Genomic DNA, 14,470 nt, shown 5'->3' on the forward strand with positions numbered 1-14,470 from the left:
AAATGTCATAGATGTCACACTTAAAATGCACTGCAAATTAATTTCTCCTCTTACAGTGTAGATCTAGAATATTTATGGCAAACAGAGCATTGATTGAGTGTTTGCTGGGAGGCACCGAGAGCCAAGATGGTTCAGCCGGTGAATGAGGAGTACCTGCGCCTGATTAATCTCCCTATTGCCGTGTGTGATGAAGAGGCGGGGAGTAAAGCACCCGATCACACCACCACACCTGAATATCCCGAAGCCAGGAAAAGGCTGTTGGTTTTTTTTTTCCTTTTATACACTACTGAACTCTTCCCAAAAGGGAGAGTGTATTGTGTATTAGAGGGTTTAGACAGTGAATTACTTAGTGCCAAATAAAACCGAAGCTGAGGCAGAGAATTGCTGCCATTGTCTATCTTTCTTACAGACTGAGCATTGCACAGGAGGACCATTAGCTTGTTCTGATCCTTCAGTTACATACTGTTACTTTGGATGTGACACTCAGCCATAATGTACAATAAAAGTAGCAAAACTAGCCTGCAGTTACATGTTGACAGATACAAATCCGTTGGCAGCACCTCTTAATGAAATGTCATCATTTTCGGAGAAGAAAGACGTGAGAAGTTGTTTGAAGATGTTTGAAAACTGATTGACGTCAGCAGTGCTGGGTGTACAACCAAGCGTGGTATGTATAATAAATATACAGCAAAAGCCTGAATCTGAATCTTTTGTGACAAAAATGTGGTCGGATGTGGTGGAAATAATTAATGTACCATAAAGCGAGGAATCCTCCATCCAAACTAGCTTTCAAGTCTCAAACAATCCCTCCCCGTGGACTTGAATGAACACTTTCAAAAGGCATGCTCCTTTGCAGAGTGTGATTCCTGGGAAGCTGCTGTGCAAACCCATGAGTATGGCTTGGCGGGCAAAGGCCAATTAGCACAATTAGTATTCCACAGTAGATTCTTGCTATTTACTATCCAGCTACTACTACTGGTACATTTTTTCTGATACATTTTTTGGCAAATTCAGAATTCAACTGCCTGTAATTTACATTTACACTCAATATATCAAAGATTGAAACATTTTCTCGTTTTACCTCATCATTATGAAGTAAATGAGGATTGCACAGTGTAATGGAAATAGAATAATGACACCATCAGCATTTAGATTGGTTCCCCATAAGCCCTGCTTCCACTATGCAGTTCTGTCTGCCAGCAGACATGAAATTTCACAGAAAAACAAAGGTGCAATTTACAGAAAGAGATAGTTTTCCCTGTCTTCCCTGGTAGCTATACGTAGCTTCCACCTGGAAGTGGAAATGACAGTCAGTGGAGCAACCGGAGTAACTGTGGAAAATCTATCCAGCAAAAGCTCAGTAGGTTATCAGTAACTTATTCACACAACTGGGTGTTTTACTCTGCCTTTATCACAGCGACAGGATCTGGGTTTCAGGTTCAAAATCGGATTCTTCCGGTTGTTTCTTGCTTCGGACAGGAGCCAGGCTGATAGCAGAAGTCATATTGCTGCAGCCAGAAACAAACCATTCATTGTCCATTTGATAATCTAAACAAATAACTCATTTCCTGGTGGTGACCTTTTTAAAACGAGAAGAGGGTGAAACCTACTATATTCTTCTTTGTGACAGCAGTACCAACATTAATACCACTTGGAAACGCTCAGTGATGAAAGTTGCGTATTGCCACTTTAAGCCCAATGTTGTTGTGTGCCCAATTTTTGTGACTGATTAATGTTCCACGGATGAATTTTTTATCAGAAACGACACCAAAGTGAAATACACAGCCCCGACTTTCACTGCAAACTGCTGCTTGCCATTTCAAGCACATGCTTATCTCCGTGCAAAAATCAAAAGGCATTCCTTCTGTATGAGGCCTCTTATGTATGCAGAGTATAATGTGAGTATTGGCAGCAGAATGTGCGTACCTGGATGAAGACTTCAATAGAGGCTGACAGGGGTGTAACCCCTCTGTCTGTGGCGTGGACAGTAAGCCAGTAGGAGTCTTTGGTCTCACAGTCCAGGATGCCAGCAGTGTAAATCACGCCTGTTGAAGCAGAGAGAAAGATTTATTTGGTTGTTACTTGGGCTCGAGAATACATATCAATTAGGTGTGTTTGTGTGTGTGTGTGTGTGTCAGCATGTGTGCAGGGGCAGTCCGGGTGTCATCACTAGAATACAACCCTAAAAGATCTCATGGGGAAAGTCTCTGAATACCAAGTTTCCAGAGGCAAAGACATAAATTTAGAGTAAACTTTGAGCCCTGGCTTCAGTGACATTCACAGGCATAAGTGGCGCCGCTTTGGTCACCTTCAATGTTTCAGCTTCTCCACAGCTAATCGCAGCTGACCAAACTGCTCCCGCTGCTGTTTTCTTAGTGCTAAATGTACCCTGAACTGCCCTACGACGATAAAGACACACACGCGCACAGACACCCAGACACTCACGCACATTGACTGGCGTGTGTTTAGTGGCCTCAAGGAAGATGAGTGGCTGACAGCTCTAGTGACCTCTGAAGGGGCAAAGAGAACGCTCACAATGGATGACACATCGGTGTCTCTTTTTTTTCAAATCAGTCATGCGGGACTGTTCACGTAAACACTAGACAAATGACACACACCCTCAGACGCGACGTGAGTTCCCATTTTAAGTTTTAGGGGTCAATTTATGTCATGTCTATACATCACCAAGAGAGCTGAAGCACAATGGAGCAAGGTCATGAGTGTCAAACAGTTTATAAAAAAAAGAAGAAAAAAAAAACTAATTTAGGACCAAAAACATATAACCTGTCTATCTATCTATCTATCTACATAAATATATATATATATATATATTTATCAACAGAAAATAAGTCACGCTTGGAATAAATAGACTGAATTGATGCAGTTGATGCACACAATCTTCCATCAGATCTACGAGGCAGATACTCCCACAAACATATGAATTTGTGACTTCCACTAAGTTGAAGCAAATCGGTAGGAGCTGAGATATAGTGCTTGTTTGTCAATGCTTGCAGAGTGCATGCACCTCTGCATGAGTACACAAACAATTAACTCAAACCAAATGCTAGACCAGGCTCAGACTGAGCATGTGAGTGACTGAACATTAACTTTGTCTCTTTTAATGCTTAACTAAACCTTAACACTGCAATTACGCTTTCTATTCGGGCTGAACAATCAATTATTCAAAATATTATCGAAACCACAAGACGGTCAAGTGCACTATCCAAATCGCAGGAATTGGAGTTTTTTGATGAGGCAAATGTGGTAATATGTAAATATGAGGTAAATATGTGTAACGACATGCCATAAATGAAGTATTGTGGTGTTACAGAGATGCTCCGCTCTACAAACCTATTATGTCGTCATATCGTATTCGCAACATGATTTTTTTTTCCATGTCCATCTGCCCTACTTTTTATCACTAAAAACTGGTTGACGTTGATGACGTTAGTGAGTTTATGGTCTTCCATGTGCATTTTTGTGCCTTTGCAAAGACTTTCACTGTGTTAGTGTTACCATTAGAATCAGTATTAGAGAGAGTGCTAGTCGTCTTAGGACTAATATTTGGTGCTGGTTGGGTGGCCTGTTGTCATGCCAAATGCATACTAATGCACTAACTTTGCACAACTTAATTTCGGCTTCGTTGCCACCGTGGAAGAAAATGACTGTTACAAATAAGCAGAGTTGTAAAGAAAGTCAACATCAGCGGCTGGGTGTTTTTTACTCTGTTCCACTTGACAAGTGAGAGCATCAAGATAGATACGCCAGCAACACATTTCATCAAACACTGTCTCTCCCGAGCCATGCAGTGCAAAAACAAGAATATATAGGGGATTCTTTTAATTTGACCAAAACAAATGAAGAACTCCAGGGAGGCAGACAGGGCCAAGACATTTCAGCCCCAGACTCCACGCCCCTGGGGTAAACATGCCCGGATTCCATGCCTAACCTCGTCCACCCTATTAAAAACATTTTTGCAGGATATCATAAAAAAAAAACAAACAATCAAAGAAATATTTTGGTCCAGTGAAAATCATCTAACCAGAGACTTTGGGGACAGGTTCGATGTCAATAATCTTTTCTTGAATAGATTAAAAAAGACAAAGATTAATCTTGTGTACATATATTCATTTGTTTTTGCTGCTGGAGAAATTAACCTGATCTCATCTCATATAGCAGATGTCAGCTGTTCCATTACTTGGCCTTTCCCTAGAACCCCCCCACCCCCCCACCCCCACCCCCACCCCCACCCCCCCACATGCCCATGCGATAAGTCATACAAGCATTCAAATCAGCGACTTGAGGTGTGACTGTGTGGCCTTGTATTATACTTGAGTCAGTCCTGTTGCGGCTCCCTCAGCTGCATGGCGAAGGTGTTACCTTATCACCAGAAAGTGTGTGCATATGTCAGATTATGAGTAAGCAGCTGGCCAGGGCACGCACAACGCATAGTAAGAGTGTTTGCTGAAACACATCCTTGCTCTGTCGTCCTTGGCCATGTCCTTTTCAAACCACATCTCATCTCTGTCAGATTGCCCGACACAGAGAGACGAGGAAAACAGAGCTGGCTGTTTCAAAAGCTCTTTGAACTTTAAGACCGACAGGCAGCATTCAGTGAATTCAATATAAATCTGACTTGACAGCATCCATTCTCACCATAAATAACACACTTCAAAGAGTGAACAAAATATTGAAGGGTCATGGCACATTTTCTAATCTCGAAGTTCACAGTACACCCAGGTTTACATCCATCTGTCATGTCTATTCAACTTCTCCGTTCTTGAGAAACGGGTTTTGGGCTCCCACTGTCTAATTAATGCCACCATATTAAATAATCAATCCTGAGATTGATGAGAAAATACACCGTGCATCTCCCTGCATCTCTAATAGCTCCGTGTGAGGCAGAAAAGAGGACATCCAAAAAAAAAAGTAATTTTTTAACAAATGCAGAGTAGATGACGTCTTAAAAAGTGTGTTGGCCTGTAACTTAAAGAGTGCTTTATCCTGACTGTGACAAATCCTGGAGCTTGCACACCCACTAATAGAGGAGCAAGGGCTTCTGACAGCTGCCCAATGAGAAATTGCAGGGCTTGCTTTCCCCCCTAACCAATGACAAGAATACCAATTTCTGTTCAAAGTGCAGGAGAGCTATGGATTTAAGCCAGAGAAGATCCTACTTCTTTTCTGATAGATAGCCCCTGTACTTTCCAACCACACAGGCGTGACTCATCTTAAACATCTAAATATAAAATATGGGAAAAGGCAGCATTCATGAATGGCAGATAGGACAGACAATGGGGGTGTTATGGGCTGTACATGAGACAATTTGCAAACTACAAGCAAGGCAAAGCCATAAATTAAGACTAAGGCTAAACAAAATGGATTTGTCGCTCTTTTTTTTTTCTCATTCTCTCCGTCCCCTTTACTCCATCTCGCTGTCTGTGGCACTTTCTCCCCTCATACTTAGCTGTGGCACGTCAGGCCACAGATTGACGAGCAGTCAGAGCAGAGCCACTCAACATGGCAGCTAAATGCACGGCGGGAGGACAGGGCAGTGCTACTGTGTCCGCGCCTGACAACACTGACTCCTACACTGTACACAAGATGAAATAAAACACTTTGATGAGAGTGAAAACTTGGCAGGTGCTTACAGTATCCCTTCATCTGATATCAAAATGGCACTGGTCGGAGACTTTTCACTTGCTTATTATATTAGGAGAAAAACTATATAACAAAAGCTGCAACTTACAAACAAACATCCCAAAAGCAAAAAAAAAAAAAAAAAAAATCTAAAAATGTCTGTGAGGAAGAGAGCAGTATTTTGTTCTGACACTTTTTATCTACTCCAGACTCCCCTGCATCCTCTTCCTTCCTCTCTTCGCTTCACTTCCACTCCCCTCTCCCTTCACTTTCTGCTCCAACAAACACTCTGATTTCCCCTGGAAAATCTGCGCTCAATAAACTTTTTCACTGGCTGTGATGCTCGTTACTGAGGTTATAATACTGAAGTGAATAAAAGCGCCAATCACTATTACAGAATGCCCTAGGGATCCGTCTCTGTAATGTACACCATTATGTCTGTGAGTAAGTATATACACCATACACCACTATGTATATATGCATATTTATATGAAGAGACAGAGATAGAGAGAGAGCGGGAGGGAAATAGACATTCTCTCTGTCCGTCCATCTGTTCCTCTCTCGCTTTCTCTCTCCACTACAGTCAATACTAATTAGCCTACTTAAAGGTCAATACAGGCCTCCAGTGCGAGTCATGTACAGTAGGGACCAGAGCGACAAGAGGTGAAAGGCTGGAAGAGCAAAACTGTCATTTCTTCCCTATAACCAAGCTCTAAAATGAACTCCAGCGCCTAAAATTAACCACCGCTGCTTATTCTCACTACTAGTCACTACTCTGCTAATTGCTATTGATATTTGATTTTACTACTATAGATTATCGTTGTAATTATATAACTGCTAGTGCCAAAATTTACATTTAAATACTCATTTTTCACTCTTCCCAAATTGCAATTTCAAAAATATATTTATTTATATTGCTAATAAGTAAAATGCACATAGTTCTTAACTGAATTCTACACATTTTACGTCAAGTCTGGCCATATTCCCTGTCTATTAGTTATGATGTATTGGTTAATAATAACTTATTATCATCTGTCTGCTGTTACATGATCAGGTAAAAAATTGGTAGAATTTAAGGTTTTATTAAAACTAAGGATTTTATTTATGCAACAAAATGACTTTTGTAAAATTATAATGACAGGTACATTTGACTGTAAGAAACTAGGTTTTACTAGTCAAAATGAAAATGTGGATGGTATCAAATGCAATATATAAGAAAAAATAGGGATTAATGTAAAAGCTTGGAAAAGTAGCAACTAGTGACAATAAAATGTTTACAGACAGAAAAAGAAATAGACAAATAATCTTTCAAACATGCTGTACGCTCAAGTAACTAATCAATAAACATGAGTGAAACTGCATTTAAAATGTGGTAATTAAATTAGTGAGTAATGAGTGGGGAAATTGTAAATAAAATACTTGTTATGATCAGCACTGATTAAATCATTACTAGCACTTATTACAACTTACTTATTGCGCTGTAATGCAGTTTATCTGGTTAAATCCCAGGACAGGCTGTTTGCAGACAGAACTGTGACATTCTAGAGACTAGAGCAGTGAAATAGTGACGTGCGCCTCAAGCCTTAAAAATGTACACAGCTCTTAGCTTTATACAGGACTACTATCCCACACTATCATGCGGAGAAGAGAGAATAAGTGAGTGGGGGACTGATTTTGGAGCTCAAACTTTGAATGTTTCAGCACCGCGGAGAGAGACACAGAGCGAGACGGAGAGAGAGCGCGATTAGGTTTAACAGCTTCAGCACCAAGGATAGAGACAGAGACGGCAACAAGCCGGGATGGGAAAGCGAGAGTTCTTAGCCACACCAGTCACACCTACTTCAGTTCCCATGGAAATTTTAAATATGCACACTTTTCTACATTGGTATTTGCAGAGCTGTCAATGGGAAGCTCTCAGATTCAAGCCAATATCTCTGTGCTCACAAAAGTCTTATTTCTCTGATGGAAATATAGCAAATGCCAAGATCTTATCTGGATGGTCATATTATTAAACTATATATATATTTCACACACACACACACACACAGTTGACCTTTCAGTCTGTACATGAGACAATATGAACTAATGTGAACCGTCCTATTTTTAATCATTTTCTCCCTGGCTGAGTGAGTCACTGCCTCCTGTTTGGATCAACATGTTTTCAGCTGTGGTTAGACACTACAGGACAGTTGGAGAGAACTACGTGCTTTTTTTGGATCAGGCCTCCTTAAATAAGTCACAGTGATTTCACTACACTTGGAGAGGATGGGGATGCTGTGCAGGAGAGCCTTGATCAATGTTATGAACACAGCACTGGATCAGTCGCACTGAGCGGCCTGAGGCCCAGCCAACATTGCTGCCATGCTGCCCTCATTACAGTAATGATCTCCCAGTACACAGCTCCCACGTGAGGCCCCATCGACACACTGACTCTGACTGTACCCCGCACTCCTCTCTCCCTCTCTCTCTCTCTCTTTTTCTGTCTGTCTAATGCACACATTCACTCAAAAAAAACATGCAACTGGTGATGTTTCGTCTCTCTTTCTATCACTTGAAATGCAAATCCACAATGTGACAGATGCACAAACAAAATAAAAACTGAGGGCTGAGCAACAACTACATGCAAGTGAAAGTCATCGCTAATCGCAAAGAAATGATAAGATTTCCCCACAATATGCGATAATTAGCAACAGATTTAGATGCTGATATTCCAAGCGTGGCACTTTACATTATTGGATTTTCACTTTACATAAATAGGCTTCAAAATCGATCTTGTGTCACACCTGTGTCTTCGTCAATGGTGAAAGTGCCGAGTCCGCTGCCTCCTCTGACAGAGTACCTCAATACACCATCTCGTCCCTTGTCGTCATCCTTAGCGCTGACTGTCAGGACGCTTGTGCCTGCACGAGAGTTCTCCTTCACTGAGCCTCTCACAGCAAAGTCCGGGAAGTAGGGTGCATACAAATTCTCATTGACATCCACCACCTGAAGAAATTTAAAGGTTCACTTTAGTTTTGATTGGAAAACTGAGCGAGGATGTTTGTAATGTCATACAGTATGAATGTAAGCACAGAAATGCATTAAAACAGTATACCATGTTGTCTTTACTGTATTATGGCAAGGAGCTATTCATAACCACTGACAACATGATTTCCTAACAAGTAATCATTTTTGCTATTCAGTTATTTATTTATACTTGCTAATGTACCCCAACTGCCCCCCATCAGTTGGAATGAATTCAAGTGTCGGGCATACTGCAACTTCTTCAACAGTAATTATATTTCATTGCTGTGGGTTGGTCTGGGGAGTTTTAGTGCACCTTGATCTAAATGCTGTTACACACCGTTTTCTACCCTGAGAATATAAATGTGGCGAGCTTTAATAACAAAACTGTCAATGTTAATGCCTTACTGATGAAATTGATCATTAGAATTTTTTTCTGATACAAAGTTGTGTGTGTTGTGTGTGTGCATAGGCATAGACCACTATAACTTTATAACTCATAGATGCAACAATACCTCCCACAGGTATATTTTTCTTCAGCCCCAGATCTGTTTTTACTCCCAAAATATGAATATGAATTAAGAGCTCATACAACCACACACCCATGCACGCACACACACACACACAATGTAATGTTTTCTCAGTCAGCAGCAGCACAGTGTCTCCTCCTCTCCTTTGGCCTGGTGCGAACGCAGGCAGGTTGATAACCATGGAACAGCCACAAGAGAAAAGGAGGAGGAGGTCCGATATTAAGACATTTTTCTCAAAATGTCTAAAAGCCAAGAAACCTGTGAGCCACTAGCTAATGTTTTTACCTGTAATAGTTGTTTGCTAGTTTGCTAACTCATCTTAAGGTAATGTTGCCTGCCCTTAAATGCTTGCTAGGTTGCTAAAAGAGCAGGGGACAACATAATCCAGCATTATTTGCACATTTTGAGAGCCTTACTGTATTATATTGCATTCCATTTTTGAATGTCACCTGGTGCCTGCACATTCCCACCATAAATTGATAAAGAAAATGCAAAAAGCGGTGCATACAAATTCATGAAAATCAAGGAAACTCAGTGTTTGATGCTCAAAATTTTCTGGGGGTGGACCCCAAGACCTCCCGCTTGGTGTTTACCCCCCATTGTTCAAACAATACTTATGCCTCTGTGTGTGTGTGTGTGTGTGTGTTACCCACCTCCACCTCCACAAACGTCTGACTTCTGAGGCTAGGTGCGCCCCTGTCCTCAGCAAGTACTGTCAGGTTGAAAAGCTGTTGTTTCTCAAAGTCCAGTTCCTTTCTGATCCTCAACACCCCACTCACAGCATTGATCTGCACAAAGCATTGCAATACCATACATTATAAACTGAGAATCAGAGAATCAGCATATACAACAGTAAAGACAATACAAGTAGGGACATCCCCTTACCTCAAAAGTGCCATTGAAGTCATTAATCAAGGAGTATCGGACCTGTCCACCGGGGCCAATGTCTGGGTCCTTAGCCTGCACCCACGTAATCACAGCCCCCGGTGGGAGGTCCTCTAGTACTCGAGCATTATAGCTGCTAGGGATGAAAGCTGGGGCGCAATCATTAACATCCTCCAGTATTATACTAAGAGTAGCCACTGATGACCTTCGAGTACCTCTTTCAGCCTTGTCTCTCACTTCAACCTTCAATGTGAATACTGGAAAAGTTTCTCTGTCCAAGGAGCTGGCAATAAATACACTTCCAGTTTCACTGTCAATACCAAACTGAGGGACATTGGTCAGCAATACGTAGGAGAGCTGCCCATTTTGACCCGCGTCTCTGTCAAATGCCGTGATAGTAATAACTTCCATACCAACAGCCGAGTTTTCTGAAACAAGAGCCGAGAAGCTGTCCTGGTAAAACTCGGGGTCATTGTCATTTGCATCCTCGATGATCACCGTGAGTAGTCTCCAGCTGGCCATCTGAGGAATGCCCTGATCATAAATGGTGATATTAAGGAAGTAGCGATCCTCTCGCTCTCGGTCAAGTGGCTGCAAAACAGTTACCAACCCGGTCTCCATGTTGATATTGAAGCAGTTTTCTTTGTTGCCATCAGATATGGAAAAGAGAACACGTCCATTGAAGCCTGTGTCTCCATCTCGTGCTCGCACCTGAAATACACTGGCACCACTAATGACGTCTTCTCTCACTAGAATACTAGTAGGCAATGCCTCGAACTGTGGAGCCTGTGTGTTCATGGAGAAAAGGTCCGTATATCTGTCATCTGATCTTGGTCTAGCCATGGCGGACGCCTTTGAGAGCATTTTTTCTGCCAACATCTGGGCCACCCTGGTCTCTTTGCAGTTGAACCCCCTGGATGGTATCCTACCCCTCACCACAGAGACATTCACAAATGTAGGATCAGAGAACATTTCTCCATCTGTTGCAACCAATTTAAGGTTGAAAATCCCATTTTTTAAATTATCCACTGCTAATGATCTTTTCAGTGACAAAGCCCCAGAGTCTGGATTTAAGTCAAAATAGTCTAACTCGTTCCCAGACACTATCTTATACTTCACCATTCCTAGCTCATCCATGTCGACAGCTGACAAGGTGACAATAGTCTGTCTGACCGGAAAATCACGGCTTATCATACCCCTGCAAGAAACCCTCTCAAAAAGAGGTGGGTTGTCATTGATATTGATCACACGAACAGTGACATTAACCTCAGTCTCCCTTCTGTAAGGCGAACCCCAGTCAGATGCCCGCACCGCAAAAGTATAGAAATCATCTGATGACTCAAAGTCCAGGTCTGTCGTGATCCTCACCTCACCTGAATCTTGGTCTATGGTAAATGGAAGAGACGGCTCACCGCTGATTGTGTGGGTTACATACCCATTCTCTCCTTTATCATAATCCACAGCAGACACCACAAGAACAACAGTGCCTAAAGGTAAGCTCTCGTTGATCGCAATATCATAGAACGGCCTGTTGAACACTGGAGAGTTGTCATTAGCATCCTCTATGGTGATTTGGACCCTTGCTCGCTGCTGACTGATAATATCAACCACCTCCATCTCCCTGAAATTCTGTGATATCCTTGTCAGCGGCCTTGTGGTCGTAATAACTCCAGTTAAGGGGTTTATATCGAAGTACAACGGATCTGAGAGGCTGCTGAAGCTGTAGTTGGCACTCAGAGAAGCTGGGGAGATTTTCACCACCTCTACAATAGTGCCTGGGGGAGCTATTTCACTTAGCTTGACTACATAAACATCTCTCTCGAAATTTGCAAACACTGGGTCCGGCTTTGTAACCAATAACTGAACAACCTGGATATTAGAAAACTTAGGAGGTCTACCCCTGTCTTTAGCCTGGACAGTTAAGTTGCAGCCAAAGGGGAATGTGTCCCAGTCGACAAATTCTGATGCTTTAATCCTGTACTCATTCCCAACAGGCGATCGATCAACCACAAACTGTTCTAAGGGGTCACCCTCAATGATGGAAACCCACTCAATATCCCCAGATACTCCCTCATCTTTGTCTTCCACAGTCACAATGGCGTAGACTGGGTCCTTGTCTGTCCAGGACGGTATGACAGCAACTGCACTGAGAACAGGAGCAAATTCATTAACCCGCTCCACAGTTAGGACCAGCCTAGCAGTGCTGCTGATACCACTGTTCCCATAGAGTTTCATCCCTCTGTCGACCACCTGCACCTCCAGCTCAAATCGGTCTTGTTTGTCCACCCTGGGCCGACCCATCAGGGTGATTACCCCGCTGGTTGGATGAACAGCAAAGAGTTCAATTTTGTTGCTGAAGAAGTAGTAGAACGCCCCGTTGGAGCCCACGTCAGCATCTGTAGCCGTTACACGTCCAATGCTTGTGCCCAGAGGGGCACTCTCAGGGACAATGAATGAATAAGAGGTTGGGGAGAAGAGGGGTCGGAGATCATTGGTATCCAAGACCTTGATATAAACAGTGGCTAAAGCCTCTAGGCCTCCTTGGGCAGAAGCCTTAACTGTCAGTGTGTAATTGTCCTGTACTTCCCGATTCAATATGGCACCACTGCCTCCGTTAGTGCGAATACGGAGGAAACAAAAATCTCCCATCACATGCTCCTCAGCCTGGAAGATTCCCTCATTGTTTCCAGATGCAATGGAATATTTTATGTCTAAAGACCGAGGTGGAGCAAGAATGATGCCCATTTTGACCTCACTTCTGGTATAAGTTCTTGCTGCAGAGTTCTCAAAGATGGAGGCATTATATGCAGGCTGGGTGAAGAGCAGCAGGCCCTGTCCTGACCTTGGTTCTGGCAGAAACTGGGCAAGGGTTGAGGGGTACCAGAGAAGACGGAGGAAGAAGCAAATAAAATGAAAAAGAAGAGAGACGCCGGGTAGAGGAAGCATTTTTCCCCACCGATTAGCCTTCATCACTATTCCATCACCCAGTCACCCTATATTTGGAAAGAATAAGAATAGAAAAACAGATCTGGATTCAGTTGGTGTGTTGCTAGAAACATGTACTCTGCACACTAAAAATCTGAGAGAGAAGTGTGAGGCAAAAGTTACAGACATTTCAGGGGCACTGCTGATCACCATGGGGATATGATAGCATATTCAATGTTGAGCTCAAACTGTTTGCATTCAAACACTGAATATTGCTCCCGAAAGGCTCAGAGGCAAAGTCTGACATGTCTTTAAACAAACCACATCAAAAGCACAGTGCACACTTACACAGCCTCAGTGAAACACATCATGTCACCACTTAAAATAACAGCGATCAGGAGCAATCACTGTTACTATTGGAAATACTGCCTAAAAGGCACAGGAGCTTATTCTTTAGCCAGTGGTATTTTTTTACGACTGAAAATCTAACAGGGGGACAAAAAAAAAAAAACCATGATCTGACAAACACTGTGCACCCAAAAATATTATACTTTTTAGAAATCAGTTGCACAATCAGCCCAGCTGAAAAAGTTATCATCGGGTTAACTCAAATGCACAGCCAACGTTAACGCCAATTTAATAACTGCCAGTTTGATTATAAATGCTTTCAAATATTGTATGGACTAGTGTTGGCTATAGTGAATGCATCGAGTAAAGGCAGCCTTTTCCTGGTCATCATACAATTCACACATTAAAATAATATAAAATAAAATAACTGATGATAAAAAAAATTGAGCCCATTTATATTTTATGTATAAATCATGGTATAGATTAATATCAGCACTGAATAGGCTGTCAGAGAGACACTGTCCCAGGAGATATTGGGGTGCATTTATTATCTCCCATGTCGACGCAGAGCCAGCGGTGCTCGTCTCATCCCCACGCAAAATCCACGAGTTTATTAAGATACAGTTTGTAGCTGAAGTCCGCAGCCTATAATTAACTGTATTGTACGGAGACTTCTCTCGCACATCGCAGCGTGTCCTACCTTTAGAAGAAACAGCTGTGACCGGTGAAAGTGAATCCTTCCCCATCCTCTCTGCGACAGTGTTTTATTACAAAAAGAAAAGAAAAGGCAAAAAAAAAAAAAAAAAAAAAAACAGACGCAAAAAGTCCGTGGTGATGCGCGAACTGGAAAAATGTACGCCGACAAATCCCGGCAGGCAGTTCTCTACCCGGCTGCGGTCATCCTCGTAAAACTAAATAGCTATTGCCCCAGTTTCGTGCACCTGACCACTGTAACCTCCCCCCCCCCCCGAGTACAGTGGGGTATTCCGGCTTCATCTGCAATATAGTTAACACAAACTGCCGTTAAACAGTCAGATGTTCATCTGCTGGAGGGTCAAAGTCCGGGACAGATGTGGTGTGAAGAACACGCCGCTTAACGCAAGTTTAGAAGCGGCCAGCCTCAGCTGTCGCTTGTGCGG

General features: G+C 42.4%; 1 protein-coding gene across 1 annotated transcript in view; it reads right to left on the reverse strand.

Annotated features, from left to right (window-relative positions):
- LOC139637624 (protocadherin Fat 3) overlaps positions 1–14,467 on the reverse strand; it is a 69,814-nt gene extending 55,347 nt beyond the window's left edge. The window contains exons 1-5 of the mRNA XM_071506466.1: positions 14,032–14,467; positions 10,059–13,051; positions 9,827–9,961; positions 8,424–8,625; positions 1,927–2,045 (exon numbers count right to left, since the gene is read on the reverse strand). Coding sequence (XP_071362567.1) covers positions 1,927–2,045; positions 8,424–8,625; positions 9,827–9,961; positions 10,059–13,028 — 3,426 coding nt within the window. The 5' untranslated portion in view covers positions 13,029–13,051; positions 14,032–14,467. The remainder of the gene's footprint in view (positions 1–1,926; positions 2,046–8,423; positions 8,626–9,826; positions 9,962–10,058; positions 13,052–14,031) is intronic.
- Between the last annotated feature and the right edge of the window lie 3 nt (positions 14,468–14,470).

Source organism: Trachinotus anak, unplaced genomic scaffold (assembly GCF_046630095.1).
Source record: "Trachinotus anak isolate AG129_WGS33_773 ecotype Australia unplaced genomic scaffold, CSIRO_AGI_Tana_v1 ptg000020l, whole genome shotgun sequence".
Taxonomy (NCBI): Eukaryota; Metazoa; Chordata; class Actinopteri; order Carangiformes; family Carangidae; genus Trachinotus; species Trachinotus anak.